This window comes from Euphorbia lathyris, chromosome 2 (assembly GCF_963576675.1).
Source record: "Euphorbia lathyris chromosome 2, ddEupLath1.1, whole genome shotgun sequence".
NCBI lineage: Eukaryota > Viridiplantae > Streptophyta > Magnoliopsida > Malpighiales > Euphorbiaceae > Euphorbia > Euphorbia lathyris.
In genome coordinates this window covers 25,655,379-25,675,708 of record NC_088911.1, presented here as the reverse complement: position 1 = coordinate 25,675,708, position 20,330 = coordinate 25,655,379, and the positions used below count along the sequence as shown (strand labels likewise).

General features: G+C 35.6%; 1 protein-coding gene across 2 annotated transcripts; it reads left to right on the top strand.

Moving 5' to 3' along the window:
- Positions 1 to 512: 512 nt before the first annotated feature.
- On the top strand, positions 513 to 19,166 carry LOC136217429 (probable pre-mRNA-splicing factor ATP-dependent RNA helicase DEAH9). Of its 2 annotated transcripts, XM_066004021.1 has the most exons (23): positions 513 to 758; positions 849 to 993; positions 3,525 to 3,599; positions 4,113 to 4,202; positions 4,418 to 4,497; positions 4,897 to 4,966; positions 5,088 to 5,173; positions 6,275 to 6,344; positions 6,500 to 6,595; positions 7,156 to 7,261; positions 7,713 to 7,759; positions 7,864 to 7,947; positions 8,047 to 8,100; positions 8,429 to 8,529; positions 10,261 to 10,351; positions 10,570 to 10,734; positions 10,841 to 10,930; positions 12,005 to 12,073; positions 12,579 to 12,677; positions 12,848 to 12,934; positions 13,191 to 13,244; positions 13,382 to 13,461; positions 18,371 to 19,165. In XM_066004021.1, the coding sequence occupies exons 1-23, from the start codon at positions 655 to 657 to the stop codon at positions 18,516 to 18,518; spliced, it is 2,091 nt and encodes a 696-aa protein (XP_065860093.1). In that variant the 5' UTR covers positions 513 to 654; the 3' UTR covers positions 18,519 to 19,165. The 2 variants fall into 2 exon arrangements, with proteins under 2 accessions (XP_065860093.1, XP_065860094.1); XM_066004022.1 differs by lacking the exons at positions 513 to 758; positions 849 to 993 and having other exon boundaries at positions 3,565 to 3,599; positions 4,413 to 4,497; positions 18,371 to 19,166.
- Positions 19,167 to 20,330: the final 1,164 nt, after the last annotated feature.

The window sequence follows — 20,330 nt, the reverse complement described above, 5'->3', positions numbered from 1 at the left end:
GTACGGGCTATTGAGCAACCGTGAAGAAGCCCCGCCTCCTCTTTAGCTTGTAAGAGTGCCGAAAGTCCCTCCGCACATATCAGGAACAAAAAAGGGGATAGAGGGTCCCCCTGACGAAGCCCTCTAGTCGGATGAATAGTGTTACTGATATTACCGTTATGAAGGATTTTATATGAGATTGAACTGACACACATCATCATCCATTCCACCCATTGGTTCTGAAAACCCATTCTTTGTAGCATGCTTTTTAGAAACTCCCATTCAACCCTATCGTAGGCTTTACTCATGTCAAGTTTAAGAGCTGCCAACTTCGAGCCATTTGCAAGCTTCAATTTATGGAGACATTCGAAGGCTACAATAATGTTATCAGAGAATCCACTTAAATAGTACTTCACAAGTCGAAATGAGAAAAACTATAAAAAAATAAAAAAATAATATTGTAATGGAAGTTTTATATGAGGTGGGTGGGTGGTATTTGAGCGCACGGGCATTTCCGGACTATCCAATTTCTTTTAGAGTTGGGTGATTTTACCATCAATACTGAATAGGGCATTTTCGGACTATCCAAATCCGTTCAATCTCACATCGGAAAGAACATAGCGGGAACAACAAATCAGAAAAGCGATAATCAAAGCACGAAATAGGAGTGAAAAAATGGCGCAGTTCTGGAAACCAGGCACTGAGAAGCCTCGCCTCCTAGACGACGAAGAAGGCGGGGTCCTTTTCTTTTCCGCTTCCGTCTCCTCTTCTTCATCCGGGTATACATTGGAGCTGGTCTCTCTACTGTGCATATGCTTACACCACTACTTATATGTTCTTGTATGAGTACAAATGATATGTTTCTGCAGGTTTGGTTTTGGGAACATTGAGAAGCAGAGGCAGAGATTGCCTGTATACAGGTACAGAACAGCGATACTTTATCTGGTTGAGACTCACGCTACTACTATCATTGTTGGTGAGACCGGTAGCGGCAAAACTACACAGATTCCTCAGGTTTTTCAGTTTCTGAAATTTTATTAAGTAATTTATTGAAGATATCATGGTGATGTATATTTATATTTTATTACTTGATTTGAGTTTTTATTCTTTTAGTTGGTATATGCTTTCCCTTTTGGTTATCTTAAATTGGAGAATTGTTTTCTTATTCAAATTAATGAGAGCTGAAATCAACTAATATGTAAATTTCAATTCTCTTACTTTCTTTTCTGTTTCAATTGCTTTAGTTTTCTTGTTCAATGCCACCAAATAGAGCCCTACTCTGCGTTTTATGCATGTTTTGGGAAGTTCTCCTTTAAAATTTGAAAAGGATATTGATTTTATGATTTAATTGCTCTGATACCTGTTGAAGGGTTTGGGGTGGAATCATGTGTATGTTTGAATTTCAAAATATTTAACTTAAAGACCTTAAGGATGATCCGATCATAGTAATCAAATATCAAACATCACATGTTTGAACGCAAATCCAACCCCAAGATCACTAAGTTCAAATTATAATTAAGTTCATTTCTAACTAATTGACGAAAGGATTACCTCTTGAAGAATCTAATCAAGTAGCTGTGCTTCGCAATTGGTGAAGCCTCTAGTTAGTCCACCAAGTGTAGTTAATCAAGCTTCCAGCTTTGAATTCAAGCTCCAACTAAGTCTCCTTTGCAAAATCAAATTAGTCACTGTTAGCGCTTTAAATCTTAACTAGAGTTAAGGGTTATTCTTGCACTTAAATCTCTAACTCTTAGAGATTAAAACCCTGCTTATGTTCTGAGGTTTTCCATTGATCAAATATTCATCAAATAAAAGAAAAGAAGAAGATAATAAAATGAAAACGTTTCTTTTATGTCTTAACCTCCCGGTTTCACTTTCCTAAGAAAAAAAAACCTTTTTCTGAATGACAGAGATATCTGCAACCTTATGATGCACGGAAACTCATCATGACATGCGTTTCACCATTTCCGGCAGATGTGGGAAACGGAAACACTCGGAAACTGATACGAAACGTTTCCAGACACGTTTCCGTGATTACCTAAAATATGAAACACGTCTCTCATTTTCTAAACGGTTTTCCCTGCCTATTTCGACTAAAATTCTAGAAATTCAAATTTTTTATTTTGCAATTCCTAAGCAGTCTAAGATTAGGAAAGTTGAAACTTCCCATTTGATTGATAATTCCTTGTATTCTTCAATCTAAAGAATTTATCTATATTTCTTTCTCCTATAATTCTTGAATCTCGATTGAGCTTGGACTTTTTTCATCTTGTTCTTCATTTTTTTAAAAAATATATTATTATATTTTTAATATTTATAAATATGCCCCTATATTTTTAATATTTACACGTTTCCCCACGTTTCCTTTTCCTTTGTTTTTTTAGAAATTACGTTGCTCGGTGTCGGTTTCCGTTTCCATGTAACATAGCTGCAACTTCTTCTTTTCTCCTTAATTCTGATATTTTAACCTTTGCCTTTTTGTGTTAATAAAATTTCTTAAATCTTCGTCAACTCAAGTAATGTTGGTGTAATATTGGAACTCTCTTGGTGCATTAGCAGTGGAACACTGGTATGCCCCTAGAATGTAGTAGTTATAGGAAGGGTATGCTTTTGTGATTAGTTTGTTAACGGCTATCTCTTAAAGTTAAAGGCTCGTTAGAAAAAACCCTTTGATCTCTTTTAGAACTTGTTTGTTAGAAAAACCTTCTTGTCTTCTCTCATTTATTCTTTTCATATAACTACTACTCGAGCCACACAACTTTTGTAATGCAGTCGGTGTTCAAGAAATTGGCCTACTAGCATGCCTAGGCGCTTGAAACGAGAAACCGATCCCATTTTCTCCGATCCCCCGTTGTCATTTTTTGGCCGCCTGCACAGTCGCCTATGCCGCCTGAGCGTTCCTAGGCAGCGATCGAAACAAAAAACGTTTTTAAGGATATTATTTTCGCATGATTGTTGGTTAATTGAGTTTATTATTTTCGGTTATTTTTGTTTAATTGCGTTTTCTACTTGTTTCCATGATATGGTTTAAGATTATAAGGATATTGTTTCATAGTTTTTGGTGAATTATATTACTTATGGACATTAGTTTTTACTTGTTTGAGTTGTTTCAGTGATATTGTTGTTGGCATATTTATATGTTACAAATATACATTTTTTTTTAATATTAAATCATTTAATATTATTATTTTACATATTTAATTGCATTTATAGAATAATTTGTTTATTAACAAGTAAGAAAATACAAAAATACAAATCCGATCAATCCCCGATTAGTCCCCAAGGGCTCTGTCCACTCGACTAGTGCCTAGCGTTTTGTACAGAATGCACTTACCAATAATAGCAGTAACAGCAATACGTAATACTCTTATCAATAGGGGACGCATTTCACAAAAGCATAGTTAAGGACATGCATGACACATTGACACATAAGCAAGGACATAGGAGACATAATAAGACACAAAATTAAGACACATATAATAATATTATTGGCAGTTTCACATAGCAAACACTCAAAGTCTAATTGTTGCATGCTTAAATCACAGTTCCTTAAAGAAGCAGGTTGGGCTGATGGTGGACGTGTCATAGCTTGCACCCAACCCAGACGATTGGCAGTCCAGGTGCCATTTTCAACCTTGAACTGCTGCTTTAAATGCATATATTTCTTACCTATGCTATGTATATTTCCTATATTTATGTGAGCTGTAGTTGTTAGTTGCCATGATTTGATGACTCTTATGTTGGAAACTGTGATTCCAAGTAGTGTCTATACTTGAGGATGTAAACTTCAGTGTTTGAAGTATTCATGTAAAACATTTTCCAAATACCAATGGCATTCTATTCTTAGAAGAATGTTGCACTTTCTAGCTCAAGTTCCCTTTGTGCTTCTGTTTTGAGTTTCATTTTGGATATTGCTTCATTACAACTACATATGTCCACAAGTCAAACTGCAAAAGACCTTCCTGTTATCACTGAAAAATAAAAATAAAATTTCTTCTTTCTTGGTGCAAAATATTAAGCATGTGCCAATCACTTGATAAATCAATACTATTAGTATTAGATTATTTTTTGTCAATTTGTTACTTTGTGTCATGATATATTTTTTTACGAGCATTGCATGTACTGATTCCCAGGCAGTTGCTTCGAGGGTGGCTGAGGAGATGGGGGTCAAGCTTGGAGAGGAAGTTGGCTACACTATTAGATTTGAGGATCTTACAAATTCAGTGAGACAACTCATTTCATTTATAATATCAAACTTATCTTCATTTAATTTCTAACATTTAATTATTGCAGTCATAGATGCTGCTTTGTGCTTTTGCTTCTTATGGAGCCATATTTTTGATACTTCATGCTTAAATATATTTAATTGTGCAGCTCCATTGTTCTTCTTATGGTTGCAATGAATGTTTCTCAAAGTGTTCTTCTTTTGGCAGTGCAGGGTGTTACTATGATTAAATTTCTCACTGATGGGGTTTTGCTTAGAGAAATGATGGATGATCCACTTTTGACCAAATATAGGTACTAGTTATGACCTTAAAGAAAATTCTGTGGTACCACACTTCATATTTCTTTTCTGTGCTCTCTCTATATTAAAAAGTTACTTCCACTGTTGTGTGCTCTTTTTGAGATGGAAAATCTAGCTCCAATGAAGAGATTAGCAGGAGTGCTATTTAACTAACAATATATGACCTGCATGTGAGAACCCTTGAAATGCAAATGGGAATGATTTGTTATTATTAGATTGTACAAACACTGAATTGTGAGGTTGTATGACTTGACTATCATTAAGTAACTTAGAGTCTTCTTCTTTTCTCTTAATAGCTTTTTAGCTTGTTTCTACTTGAAGTTTTAAATTGTCTCTAACCATGGTGTTCCTATTTTAACTTCTCTTTTGTTTTTCTAAATGTAACATCTCAGTGTCATAATGGTGGATGAGGCTCATGAAAGGTCTATTTCGACAGACATTTTGTTAGGTCTCCTGAAAAAGGTATAAGATGTGACGTTCATGACTAATGGATCCTTATTTAAGAAACTAAGAGATATTTGAATTTGTTGAGTTTATGGAATTCTGTTTTCATTTATAATAGTTTCTTCATTTGAAATTTCAGATCCAACGGCGTCGACCTGAGCTGCGCCTGATTATCTCCTCTGCTACCATTGAAGCAAAAGCTATGTCTACTTTCTTCGAAACCAGGTGTTGTTTTTTTTGCATTTAAGTAAAGTAAGATACACTTTTTCTTTCTTGCTGCCATATAAGTTTTTCATAGCTTCCTTGCTGAAGTTCTTGTTAGGGAATTATGATTTGATGTTGGATACATATTTGATAAAACAATATTGATTATCCTCATGTGATTTTACAGGCCTTTTCAACTGGAAGCTTCTTTGGTTTAAGCTTTTGCTTCTAGTTAATTTTTCTTTGTTGTCCTCCCCTAGATTTGGCTAATTTTGTGCAGTGATCCTCTATAAAAATGATTTTTATATCCTTGCATTATTTTAAGAAGTTCATGGGTTTATTTACTTGAGCAAGATGTCATGTTCGATTTACAGAAGCTATACGTTTATGGCCTTATCATTAAGCATATTTGTAAAAATAAACTCATTTGAGAAGCAAAGGGTTAGGTTACTGAGCAAATTAATTCTAATGTTGGTATTGGGATTAGAAGTAAGTCATTTGAGTATCTCTATCTCAAATAATTTAACTTGAATTGGAAGTTATTTACTTTAGTATTACAAGTTGGTGTAATTTTTAGAATTGATGCTTATGAGGAATTAGAAAATGAAGAGGGGAGGGGGGGAGGGTGTGTGTGTCTGAAGTAGGAAGGAGATAAAGTGATGTTCAGATCACGTGCTCTCTTTTTAATTAAAGTCCATGCAGGAGTCCACTACATTCCGTGTTTTTCCTAAGTAATCGACTCAAAATTTGAGATAGCAGCATAGTGGAGTTTATTATAATGAGCATTGATGAAAACTACTCCTAGTTGGCAATTTGAGCATAATGATGGTTAATTAAAGAATCAACATGAATTGCTTTTTTAAATTTATAGAACTCCCACAAAGAGATGGCATACTGTATTTGCTTCTATGGTAGAAGTTCCTTTGATGTAGTATTTAATAAATTAATATCTAATGCTCCTATCAGCTTTGGATTTTGTTATTAAACTAATAGTGATGGCTAATAAAGCTCATACAAATATGTTAATAACAACCCATTCTCTAAATTTCAATTTTTATGATATTGATGGTTGAATTTGAGTTTTAGTTCTGATATTTTGTAATGTTGTAACTTGGAAACCAGCAAAAGGCGTCGAGGACTTGAAGCAGATGAGGCTGATCTTAGTAGGGAGCCTGCAATTTTGTCGGTAGAGGTATGCATTCTGAAATATGTCGCTGTACATATTTAATTTCTTGCTTAAAAGTTGAAACTATTTCGTTACTTTCCTAGTAGAAGCTGTTTATGGGTTATCTCTTGGTTGAACAGATTTTATTTGTAGAGTTTTCATTTTGTTCATATGATGTTCAGGGTAGAGGATTTAATGTACAAATTCATTATGTTGTGGAGCCAGTTGCAGACTATGTTCGGGCTGCTGTTTCTACAGTAATATCAATTCATGATCAGGTGATTTGAGGCTTCTAAAAGATGAAGTTCCTAAGTTCATTTTCCTTTTGTTTATAGGGATCCACATCTCAAGGCATGCTACATATGGTGGTCACTTATGTGAAACTTACATAACGACTTAAAAATAGAAAATGATTGGTAGGAACTCGTGTTCTTATTTGTGAATGCTCAAAAAATACCAGTATGGAAGCCTCTGTCGCTAGTTCCAATAATTGACTGGTGTTTAAAGAAATTTTAAAATTGTATTATCTTATCTATTACGGGAAAAGTAGAGATGATGTTGGGGGCATGCGTGACAATTTGATGGGATCATAAAAATTTTCTTAAATGATTTTGAGTCTGGCTTTTGGACAAGAATCTGATACTAATACCTGAATAGTAGAATCCAAATAACACAAATAACTCATCAATTTTTTCTAATGCTAAATGCATGATATTCTTTACCACGTCAATGTAGATATTTTAGCTTTCTGGTATTAGTATGGTAAATAAGCTTTCAAGGGTAATTTGATGATGAAAAATTGTTATGCTAACATGCTATAGGTATTTTTGTTGTTTAGGAACCTGCTGGTGATATTCTGGTATTTCTTACTGGTCAAGATGATATTAATACAGCTATTGAAATGTTTACTGAAGAAGCTCGTGCCAATGGGAAGAATTCTTCAGGTAAAGTAGACATGACTTAAGGTATAGGCTTGTCTGCTGATGGTCATCTAAATTTGTCACAAGTTGCAGAACTTTGAATTCTGTCTGTGTACATGTGTATGTATTAATATAAAGTTGAATATGTGCACATGTATGCGAATATAAGCAAGTGCATGTATCCTGCAAGGAAATAGGTATGCACAAGGTAATATACATGCATGGATATCATGTTTCTAAGCAGTAAGCACAACTGCACAGGGCACTTGTTTCATTTATACATTCCTGTGGTTTATATTTGGAAAGGAATTCTTCTGAACAATATAAGTTCTACTTCATCAAAATGCCAGCAACCTGTGCTGCTCATTTCTAGCAATGAGTTTGATTCAACTACTAGCAGGAAGACATGTTTATGTAACAGGAATAGATTTTTGATATGACCAGTATTATATTAAAAAAACATCTTATTTTACAGGATTGTTTGTTCTGCCTCTGTACTCTGGTCTTTCACGTGCTGAGCAGGTGAGTGATGTATAATGTGGTGCCTTTATGTACTAAATTGATTTTGTAGTCTAACTAATCCTGTTTCTCATCTCTGAACTAAAGTTTTCTTCTTCCTTTTGTAGGATCTGGTGTTTTCTCCCACTCCTAGAGGGAAGAGGAAAGTAGTAATATCAACAAATATTGCTGAGACATCATTGACGTTAGAGGTTCACTAATGCTTTCTAAAACAACATTCTTAAAATGTGATCAATTTGCAGCAATAGGTGGGGCGTAATAATTTATTTTTGTTCCTTTGATTGATTTAGGGTGTTGTCTATGTTGTTGACAGTGGATTCTCAAAACAGCGGTTCTACAATCCGGTATTCTTGATATGCATATTTTGAGTTAAAGTTAATTATGATTAGTTTCTGGTTTGCTCGTATCGTATTTAGGTTTTTCCTGATTTCTGAGAGTTTCTTTAGGATTTAGAAAATTTTCTCTTCATAGTTGGGCACTTTTGTCTAGGTGTATTGGCAACAAAAAAATTGTTCCTAACAATTGGAGTTGCAGTTATTGAAATGAGGATGACAATTGAAGTAGTATGCTTTGTGAGAGTACTTAAGTTTCCAAAATCACAGGGTTGGTACTTTATTGTTTTGTGATGATAACATTCATGTTTATTAATTGCTTTCATGTACTCTCCTGCAGATCTCAGACGTTGAAAATCTTGTGGTGGCACCAATATCAAAGGCATCTGCTAGACAAAGGGCTGGTAGAGCAGGAAGAGTTCGACCTGGAAAGTGTTATAGGTGTCTATCATAGATGGTTAATTTACATTTGTTAGTTAAATTTGATGAACTTGTACATACAGGTTACTTATCTCTGTTATTCATCTCGTACTAATCTCAAACATGTTATCACAACATAGTTAATAGTTTAGTGAAACTCAATGTTTAAAATTGAGTCTGTGACACACTTGCAGTAATAGAACATCTTGATGTTGATGAAAGAATTAGGTCATGCAGTTTCTGCCTGAACATTTTTTCAACTAAACAACTACGGGTTACCTCAGCACCTGGGAATTCGATTTACCTTGTAGTTGGTGCTTGTTAGAGCCTTAAAATTCGAAGTCTAAGTTAGTTCTTTAAGGTATTATCAGTATAATATGTTGGTTTTATGACGATTTTTACCAAGTCGATGTTATCTTTCGCAGTGCTCCCTTTCAATATATAGGCTCAATGAAGAAACAACATGAATTATAAAGGACTTACTACACAATCCAAAAAGCATAAACCTACTTGTGCATGTCAAAGAGCAGCTTATTACCACATTAGAGGGTCAAATCCAAAGACCAAAGCCATTTGGTGAGTCACAGAATTGCGAATAACCCATTAGAAATGAATCTATACTATAGGTTTATTTTTGGAGCCCTTTGAAATGAGTTTCTCGTTCTGCCAGTCTTGAGGTTTTAACTACTTACATTTTCCTTGACATGTTTGTTCACTAACAATATGATGGAAACCCTAAAAAAGAGAATAGGATAACAGTACAGATTGAGATAAGAAAACCAGAAGAAGGTTGATATATTAATATTGAAGATGAACTAAGAACAGATAGATAGAATGGGAGCTGAAACCAGGACCCTCCAGGGAATTCTTCCTTTCTCACTAAGAGCCAAAATAGAAGAATATCATCATAGCTACCACACTAACACGCTCCTACAGAAAATATAACTAACCAGCCCCTTCTCCAAGATCTGTAACTAACTTTGTGCAACCTCAGCACTACCAGCTGTAGCACCCTTTTTCCGTCTAGAATAAACATGATGAAACCTGGGTCTTTTAGCAAATGGGCCAGAACAGGTTCTCTATCACATTTACAATAATTGGGTGTATTCCTGCGTTAGGACAAATGTTATATTCTAAAGATATGACGATGATATAAATGTGAGTTTTCTTGTGTCAGATATTAATATGGAGTGGACCTTTAACTATAGCTTGAGCTTTTAGTTCAATTGGTTCCATGACATGGTATCAGAGCTGGTTTGACCAAGTGGTCCAGGGTTCGATTCCTGGCAGCCCCCATTTGTTGAGTTAATTGCAGGACATGGTAATATGGGCCTGTGTTGTGCACGCTTCAAGCCTAGTGGGCATTCGCGTGTGGGGGTGTGTCAGATATTAATATGGAGTGGACCTTTAACTATAGCTTGAACTTTTAGTTCAATTGGTTCCATGACATCTTGCAACTACATATTTTTTTTTGACCCAAAGTTAAATATTTGCATATTTTGCATATTTTATGGATGTGTCTATTGTGTGAACCCATTTACCAATTTGGAGAATTAATTGCATGATCAAATATTCAATCTCTTGTTGAAAGAATCCTGCTTTATTTTCTATGCATTTGTTGCATATTTTGCATAATCACCTGGGATCACTATGTGTGTGGGTAGACATGATATTTCTAATTTCTTCAAATATATATATCATGTACTTGTCCACTGGTCTCAACATATCTACATATTTTGTGTCTGCAACCAGGTTATATACGGAAGAATATTTTCTTAAAGAAATGTCTAGTCAGGGGATCCCTGAGATTCAGAGGTCAAATCTCATTTCCAGCGTGATTCAGGTATCATTCTTGTTGTGGTGTTAAAAAAAATGTTTCCATGTTATTTACAGTATCTCCATGCATAATGTTGTTTTGTAATTATTGTAGCTATTTTTATCTTTTGCTGATTTTTAGCATGGCAGATCTTTGTATGTTAAAGAAGTAATGAAACATTGCGTTTAGAGCATGACGTCTCTTTCAGTGTTTTGGATTCTAATTACTCTGTTATTATATTGCAGTTAAAAGCCTTAGGCATAGACAATATACTAGGCTTTGATTGGCCGGCATCTCCATCTCCGGAAGCAATGATTCGGGCACTTGAAATCCTTTATTCGTTAGGAGTCCTTGATGATGATGCTAAACTTACTTCACCAGTTGGATTTCAAGTTGCAGAAATTCCACTGGTATGGACTGACCACCAATACAACTTCATGAATTTTAATGTCTGGTTGTTACTCATGACTCATGTTTGCTTTTGATACCTGGAATTTGTCATTGAATGTTTTGCAGGATCCAATGATCTCAAAAATGATATTATCATCTAACCAACTTGGTTGTTCAGAGGAAATCATTACCATTGCGTCTGTTCTCTCCATCCAGGTAATGCCCTTTTCCCTGGCAATAAGTTTACTGCGATTCTTTCATTACTGTCTGAAATCCAGTTTTTGGAGATGGAACATTCTTAGAAATCCAGAACTAGTTATCCCTAGGAATTTTTTACAATTTGGAAGCATGCTAAAGGGAAGTATTTCCATTTATACAACGAACCATAGTTATTAAAGGCACATGGCGCACTAAGGCGCTAGGGGTCCTGGAGCCTTGGCGCATTGCGGACGGGAATGGCGCGCGCCATAGCGAGACAAGGTGCACTTACAAAAGCAAAAATTATAAAACTATAAAACTAACATAAAAATGCAATGAATACTAAATCATGACAATATTCTCAAGTATAAATAAATTTTAAAATGCAAAATAAACCCCATATTAGAAAGCTGAAGTTGAATACTAAATCCTACGTTCTACTCCTCATCAAAACTTTCCAAACTCATCTCTCCTCATCAAAACTTTCCAAACTCATCACTCCTCATCATTACTATCACTCTCCTCATCTAAAGCATCATCAAACTCTTGATCATGAAACTGATCCTCTTCATCCTCATCAACAAAATCAGTTTCTTCTTTTTCCTCATCTCGAACAACTACAGGAGCTTTTCCTCGAACACTAGAAGATGATACTTTAGCCCTTTTTCCTACTCATCTAGTTTTATATGCACTTTCTTCAACTCCCGTAGCCTTACTTACTAACTAAACCCCATGTTAGATTATCATCTTCAAACACGAGTTCATCTTCATCCTCTTTTAATATTTGTTGTTTTTTTTTTGCTTATTTGGGACCCTTAGATCAGATCACAGTTTATTCAACACGTGCATAATATATGATACTGTAAAAAACCCTAAAACTGCTCCTTTGTCACCAAGGCGCGCCTTTGGCAACTGCCCCTTGGCGCACCAGGCGCGTGCCATGGCGGTTGCGCCCGCCACTGTGGATATCAAGGCGCTAAGGCCGGCGCCTGGTGTGCCAAAGGCGTGCCTTTAATAACTATGCAACGAACATAAACAATCAAAATCTCATACCTATGAGTTTTAGATAACACTTGAAAGGTCTTTTTGTAGTCCATTTGGGTCAATACAAGATCACAAAAGGAGTTGGATGAGGTCAAGCTGAGATTTGCAGCTGCTGAGGTACTTGATTATCACTTATTTTCACAAATTGCTGATCTGTATGGCCATTATTTTTTATGCAGTCCACTCTCCTGTTGGCTATGTTAAGCAATTTTATCAAATCCTGCAAGCGTTTTTTTTTTTTTTTTATTTTAATTCTGGATTCTTAGTGCTACAATTTTTTTTTTTAAATCTTCATCAAGTTTATTGGTTGGATTGTGCTGCTTGTACCCTGATTTTTAAGAAACAGGATTCTTCTGAAAAAAAATCTAAATAAACAGAAATGACATATGTCTTATAAGTGCTATTTTTTCTTCTTGATTTCATAATCAATAATTGGAAAATCAAATGTAAATTATTTATTTTTAGCATCTCATTTGCAGTGCCTTTTACTGTATGTACTAATACCATCAATATTTGTTTACCATCGAATGCATTGACCGAGTAATTCAAGTATTCTTCTCTCTTTGACTACCAGTGAGGTATTCTATTTTGTTAGTTCAATAATTTTTTCCATACCTTGCAGGGTGATCATGTCACTTTCCTTAATGTTTACCAAGGGTTTCTAAAATCTGGAAAATCTTCACAGTGGTGTCATAAGAACTTTGTGAATTATCAAGCCATGGTGTGTATGTGCTCTGAGTAGTTTTACACTTTCAGATGTAGTTAAATTTTGTTCTGTACTTTCTGTTTATTCTTATGAACAAGGCTCTGCTACTCAGTGGTTTATTTCTTTAACGTCTTGTAACTGATGCTTTCCATATAATACACATACTATTTGGACTTGTTTTGTAGAAAAAGGTTCTTGAAATTAGAGAGCAACTCAGACGGATAGCACTGAGGATAGGCATTGTCTTAAAATCATGTGACAGAGATTTGCTGGTATATATTTTGGCTATCTGCAGTAATAACAATTTAATTCCTGGTTGGAGTATTACTATTTACTCAAATGTTATTGCTGTTCGCAACAGTATACAAACATTTGAGCCTGAACTTATTACTATTTGGAAATATGAGACTTTATGAGTGGTTATAGAATCTTTACTTGCTCATTTCACATTGGACAAGTTAAAGAGCCTGAAATTATGGGAACGCTTAACTTTTATAACTAAGTTTTGCCCCCTATGTAATGTTGCAGGTTGTAAGAAAGGCTGTAACTGCTGGATTTTTTGCTAATGCTTGTCGATTAGAAGTAAGTTTACTGCTGACCGTTTCTCCAGCGAGAAATACAAATAACTAAATATTCTATCATCTTTCAATTGCAAAAGAAACTTTTAATAATTTAAATTACTTCCTCTGATTCATATACGATTTTATCTTATTGAAAAGGCATTCAGTCATAATGGGATGTACAAGACTGTTAGAGGTTCTCAAGAAGTCTACATTCATCCGTCATCTGTGTTATTCAGGTTAGTACCTGGAACTTAATTGTTTGATGTTTAATTGGCAATTCAAATATTTTCAGAACTCAACTGTGTTCATGTCACTTGTCTAGGACCATGAATTTTCTCTCTAAATCTAATAGCTGTTATTCAAAAATTCAGAATTTTATTCTCTTTAAATATGCCAAATGTATGCTTTATTTTGCATTGGGATCTGTTTAATGATGGAAAACGTATAGGGTAGGTTAAAGTGAGAATTGAGAATTCTACCTACCATTCCTCTACATTTTACCGGCATCAGCTTAGGGATGACAAACTTACACTTGACCGATTACACGACAAGAAATCAACACTTAATTATATTTTTTGGATTTAGCTTAGTAGGTAATGAGCCACTTTTGGTTTGACACCAAATCGACACGCAAATTTTTGGGTTTGATTAGGGTTGACCCGCTAACTAAAAAATGATACTAATATTTAAAATTATTATCATATTCTCTCATACGAGATGCTAGAGCAAAGGTGAAGGAGTGATGAGAACTACGAAAAGTACAAAGAGGCTAAAAAGGAAGTAAAGAAGGTCATACGAGATGCTAGAGCAAAGGTGAATCGGGATCTGTATACAAGATTGGATACGAAGGAAGGGGAAAGAGACATATATAGAATTGCTCGGATGAGAGATAGGAAGACGCGAGATCTCGGAAAAGTTAAATGTGTGAAGGATGTGGACCAAAAAGTCCTAGTTGGAGATAAGGATATCAAGGAACGAAGGAGGTCATATTTTGATAACTTATTTAATGGAGATCGCGGACAAGATGTTGGAGATATAAGTATCCCTCACGATATGATAAATCGTGAATGCATACGGAGAATTCAAAAGGGTGAAGTCAAAATGACATTAAATAAGATGAGATTGAAGAAAGCAGTAGGACCTGATGGCATCCCTATTGAGATTTGGAGATGTTTGGGAGAGAGAGGAATAGAATGGTTGACGACGTTCTTCAACAAAATTTGGAGAAACAATAAGATGCCATCAGAATGGAGGAAATGTCTCCTAATCCTGTTGTATAAGAACAAAGGCGATGTCCAAGATTGTGCCAACTATCGAGGAATCAAATTAATGAGTCACACTATGAAACTGTGGGAGCGAGTGATTGAACAAAGGCTAAGGAGGACGGTGAAGATCTCGGAAAACCAGTTTGGCTTTATGCCGGGAAGATCAACTATGGAAGCCATCCATTTAATGAGACAATTAATGGAGCACTATCGAAATAAGAAGAAAGACTTGCATATGATTTTCATTGACTTGGAGAAGGCATATGATAAGGTACCAAGGGAAGTACTTTGGTGGGCCTTAATAAGGAAAGACATTTCGCGAAAATATATTGACATCATAAAGGACATGTATGAGGGAGCATGCACGAGTGTACGCACCAGTGAGCGTTGGGAAGACTGAAGAGTTCCCTATTACGATTGGAGTGCATCAAGGTTCTGCACTAAGCCCATTTCTTTTTGCCATCGTTATGGATGAACTAACGAGTTCACTTCAAGATGGTATACCATGGTGCATGTTGTTTGTAGATGATATTGTGTTGGTTGATGAGACGAAAGAAGGCGTGGAGAGGAAGTTGGAACTATGGAGACAAACTTTAGAATCTAGAGGCTTTAACTTGAGCCGAAGTAAGACAGAATATTTGGAGTGTAAGTTTAGCGGCGATAGGAGTAGGGAGGCAGGGACAATCACCCTAGATGGGAGAGTTGTTCAGGCATCGGATTGCTTTCGGTATTTAGGATCTATTATCCAAATGGATGGAGAAGTAGATGGAGATGTTGCTCATAGGATTAAATCTGGTTGGGCGAAGTGGAAGAGTGCTACGGGTTTCCTTTGTGACCCCGGCATGCCTAATAGATTGAAGGGAAAATTCTACTGCACGACAATCAGACCAGCACTGTTATATGGTACGGAGTGTTGGGCAGTGAACCACTGTCACACTCATAAGATGTCGGTGGCGGAGATGCGTATGTTGAGATCTATGAAGCACGGACTCTTCCCCGGGGTCGCCGTGGCCGAGTCGGACTCGCCGGACTCGGCGGTGACACGGCGGGGACACGGCCGGAAAATGGGACACGGATGGGGACACGGCGGGACACGGCTGGGGTAAAAGAAAAAGTTAAAAATTAGGGTTTTTTTTTAAATTTTTTTATAAAATTTAAGGATCAATTATGCAATTTGTCAAAAATCCTAAATTATAATCTCTATCGCACGAATTAGAATTAGGTCTTCTCTCCTCCCTGCGCAAATCGCGATTTCAACCCCTGTGCTGCGTACATAGCAGTTCTCCTAACATCACGATTTCGTTTTTGTTTGGGAATAATCAGAAACAATTTCTTCTCTCCTGGGTTCTTCCTTCTCATGCGCTGCGATTCTTCTCCTAACATCACGATTCCGATTTGTGATTTAGCATGTCTTTTATATATTTTTATATCTAATATATATATAATTAATTATATAAAATTTGCCGTGTCCCCGCCGCACTCGTGTCTCATATTTTCTAAAAATGCCGTTTGCCGTGTCCGCATCCGCGTCCGTGCTTCATAGGTTGAGATGGATGTGTGGTCATACGAGAAAGGATCGGGTGAGTAATGAAATAATTAGGATAAAAGTAGAGGTTACATCTATTGAGAATAAAATGAGGGAAAACCGACTAAGGTGGTTTGGCCATGTAAGACGAAGAGCGCTTGATGCGCTGGTTAGGAGGACTGAAGTGTGGCAAAGGGATGTAGTGGTGAGGGGTAGGGGAAGATCTAAGCAAACTTGGAGGAGGGTGATCGAGAGTGATATGAGTTTATTGGGGATTGAGGAAAATATGGTAGTGGATAGGACAGAGTGGAGGGAGAGAATTTGTGTCGCTGACACGACTTGATTTCACGGTTTTATATGATGGTTCATGTTAGCCGACCCCGAATCATTTAGGGACTAAGGCTTTGTTGTTGTTGTTGTTGTTGTATCATATTCTCTCATGTGCTTATATGTCACTTTAATTAATAAAGGTAATAAAATTTTAATCCATATTTTCTATGTGACTTGTAAACATATTATACGGATCAAACATGATATATTAGAGAACTTTTGGAGGGTCATGGTTGACATGCTAATCCGGAAACGGCATAAAATATTTAGAAGTATAGTGTTACTATATCCTACTATATTATTATTTTTAAATGTCACTGTTAACATATGTATATACTATATAGTAAAATTACATGTGACCCGAAAACAGAAAACGAAATCACTAACACGATTATGTTGACACAATTTTTTGAGTTGAGTTAATAATTGATGCGGCATGAACATGATACTAACCCAACAATTATCACCTCTACAATAGCCTCTCTCTCCTTCACTTTTCAAAAGAGGGGGTTCGAAAATTATTTTGAACCAAATTCTGAAACGAAACCCTGGCTACCCCCCTTGGTTCCGCCCTTCAGGCTATAAATACTAGTTAGTTTATGCATAATTGTTGAAGGCACGCCTCTGGCTCCAGGCGCACAAGGAATCAGGCCGAGCACCTTAGCACCACCAAAGGTGAGTGCTGTTGCCAAGGCGACGACAAGGCTCGCCTGACCATGGTTATAAGAAGTGCGCCTATATATCACATGGTTTTTTTTATGGTTTTAATCTCCACCGTTTGGGTTAGACACAGTAGTGTCCAAAATAAACAATAAAAAAGAAAGGAAGACTGAAGAGATGCAAATACACAAATGGGAAAAAGGAGAGAAAGATGCAAATAATGGGATGATGAGGATCAGATCCTTGAAGAAGAAATTGATGATGTTGGAGATGAGAAAAGTGATGGTGATGGGTGGTATTCTGTGTTGCATGGAAACAAGAAAACGGAAATGGAAACGGACATCAGGAAATGTTGTTTCTAAAAAGCATAGGAAATAGAAACGTGGGGAAATGTGTAAATATTAAAAAATAAGGACATTTATAAATATGAAAAGTATAATAAAAAAAAATTGGTATTTATACTCTACACATGATTACAACATTAAGCAGAAAATAGAAATAATTATACATTACATAATAGAAATTATCATCAATTAAGAAGTTCTAGCTAAAGAGGAAGTTTCAATCAAGTAGAGTCATAGTTGGAATTGGATTGTGTTTGGTATGCCGATGGAAACGGTTTCCTAAACTAGAAGCGCATTTACTATTTTCAGTATTTATGGAAACGTCCTCCGAAACGTGTTGTACTGGTTTTCGGGAGTTTCCGTTTCCAAAACAGACACGAAACACGGAAATGCTACTGAAAAGGAGTTTGCATGCAACATAGCTGTTGATTTATAACGAATTTGGAGACTTTTGATGAGAAGAAGCTATTTTTTTTGAAAGGAGGAAGTTGCTACTAATTAATCTATGATTTAGTCGAACACTTGAACTTTAGAATATGAAGTTTATTGCATGTTACTAGAATTTATGATTAAGAATATTGTCATGATTTTGTATTTATTGCATTTTGATTTTAGAATTTTTCATTCGTCATATTTTAAAAATTATAATTTATGGTTTTATATATTTTATTCCTGTAGTGCATCTTGTGTTGTGCTCGCTTGCGCCAAAGGCTCTAGGTTCCCTTGCCCTTTTAATAACTATGGGTTTATGTGAATCTATATTGTCACTGTCAGTGTGTTATGCACAGATTACAAAGACATCACCACTGACACGACATGATTGAAACGAAAATCGTTTTCTACTATTTAGAATATATATAATTATATAGAACATATATATAAGATAACACTATTTTGGCACGAAACACGAAATTGCCAACCTATTGCTGTTTTACCATTTTAAATTTTGTTATCCCCTTGCTGTGGCTATGGTGCAATACCCCTTAAATCTCACAACAACTTTTTTTTTTGCTTCTTCCAGAGTAAATCCGAAATGGATTATCTACACATCTCTTGTCTCCACAGACCGGCAATACCTGCGCAACGTCATGTCTATTGATCCTTCTTGGCTGACAGAGGCTGCACCACACTTTTATCAGCAACAACGGCTAGATCCTATCGGTCGCTGACATCTTAAATAGAGACGAAAAGTAACAGAACTCAGTATGTTTCTCATTATTTTAAGCCTTTGTAAATGTCATAACCTTTATGCATTTTGCTTTCTAGTTAACGATTTATAATTGGCTACTTCATTTTGGAGTGTTGCTTGCATTTTTGCCTCAACTGAAGCCCTTGAAGATTAGATGCATATGATTCAACAGTGATATCTTGTTTTCGAAGAGGCCAAGTTGAATTCCTTTGAACACTAATTTTTTGAGATTAGATTAGTCATTAGTTTTTATAGAAAAAAAGGATAGAATATTTGTAGAAAAATTGTGAAGATTAGGTATTATTTGCATTCAACTCAACCTTAATTAATTTGCATAGTAATTGTATACGGTAAAATATACCCATGGCTCCTCAACTATGGCGTTACTAACAAGATAACCCGAACTTCAAAGGTGGACATAAAAATTGCTGAACATTGATATGTACTAACATAAAAGTCTAAATGACTGTTGACCGCTGGTAAATCGCTCTCCTTAAATAGCCATCGTGTTAGTAACCTCAAAGTTGAGGGACTATTATGTTAGCAAATGATTGTGATTGATTAGTATTTTACATGTTCAGTCTGTATTTACAGTTGGTCAATGGTCATTTGGATTTTTATATTAGTAACATAAAAAATTAGGGACTTTTATATTTGGTCTTGAAGTTCAAGGATCATATTAGTTACACTAAAGTTGAATTACAACGAGTGTATTTTACCCGGATCATATTAGTCACACCAAAGTTGAATTACCATGAGTGTATTTTACCCTAACTATATAGCAAGGAGATTGAGATTTGCCTTATCCATGTCCATTGTAAAAAGTAACTGTTCAAATCAATTTGGTCTTCTGGCTCATTTGGAACCTATTTATTCAATGATAGTTGCACTCATCATGTGTATTCTTAGGGTTGTAAATGAGCCGAGCTGCTCACGAGAATGGCTCAATAAAAATTCAACCGTGTTTGGTTCAATTTATAAATGAGCCAAGTTTAAGCACGATCAAATTCGGCTCGAAAGCTCGCGAGTAGGTTCGGTTATAGGTTCATGAACAATCTCGATTATAATATTCATGAACACGTTCGTAAGCAACCGACTTGTACAGACTATATCTATTCGCAAATCTCATCTTGTACATACTACCCTTTCCTTTTTTTTTGTTCATGTTTAGAAAGAAAAGTAAGAGGGAACTCATTTATGTCTTGGCGGTCACAAAAACCTTCTGAGTTTTATCTGATAATCATAGGAATAAATTTATGTCTTATACAAAACAAAACAATGCAAATGCAACCTATTCTATACTTCATTTAAGCTTAACTAATAAAGGAAAAAAAAGAGCATAAACTAATAATAATTTAAAAATAGAGTAGCCACGGCATTACATGAAAGGAAAGCTCTTCTTTTCTATATGCTTGTTTGATCATGACCTGACTAAATCCAAAAATAATACAAAAACTTAAAATATTTGGTCAAGATTAATGGTATAACTCGCAAATCATTTTTTAAGAGTGGCGAGGAGCGAAATTAATGAATTGGGCTGGACATAATTGGCAGATTGTTTTTGTTAGTTAATGAGATTGGGCCATTAAGTAACTGAGTTTAACGAGTTGAGCAATGAGTCAGTCCATGGCTGGCTGGATCCACCAATAAAATAGTCAACTTTGCTGGAAACTTAATTTTCCCTTTAGCCAGCCAAAAGATTCTGTCCTCGGAAATAAACGACATCAACATCTTCCAAATAACATTGATTTGATCTTACTTATAGACATCCAATTTACTTATCTCTTCTCCT

What these genes read in the sequence shown, in the direction of transcription:
- LOC136217429 (XM_066004021.1), top strand. Translation starts at nt 655, where the DNA reads ATGGCGCAGTTCTGGAAACCAGGCACTGAGAAGCCTCGCCTCCTAGAC. An exon ending in CGTCTGTTCTCTCCATCCAG is followed by an intron (nt 10,931 to 12,004) that starts GTAATGCCCTTT and finishes GTCTTTTTGTAG; the next exon opens with TCCATTTGGGTCAATACAAG. An exon ending in CCGTCATCTGTGTTATTCAG is followed by an intron (nt 13,462 to 18,370) that starts GTTAGTACCTGG and finishes TGCTTCTTCCAG; the next exon opens with AGTAAATCCGAAATGGATTA.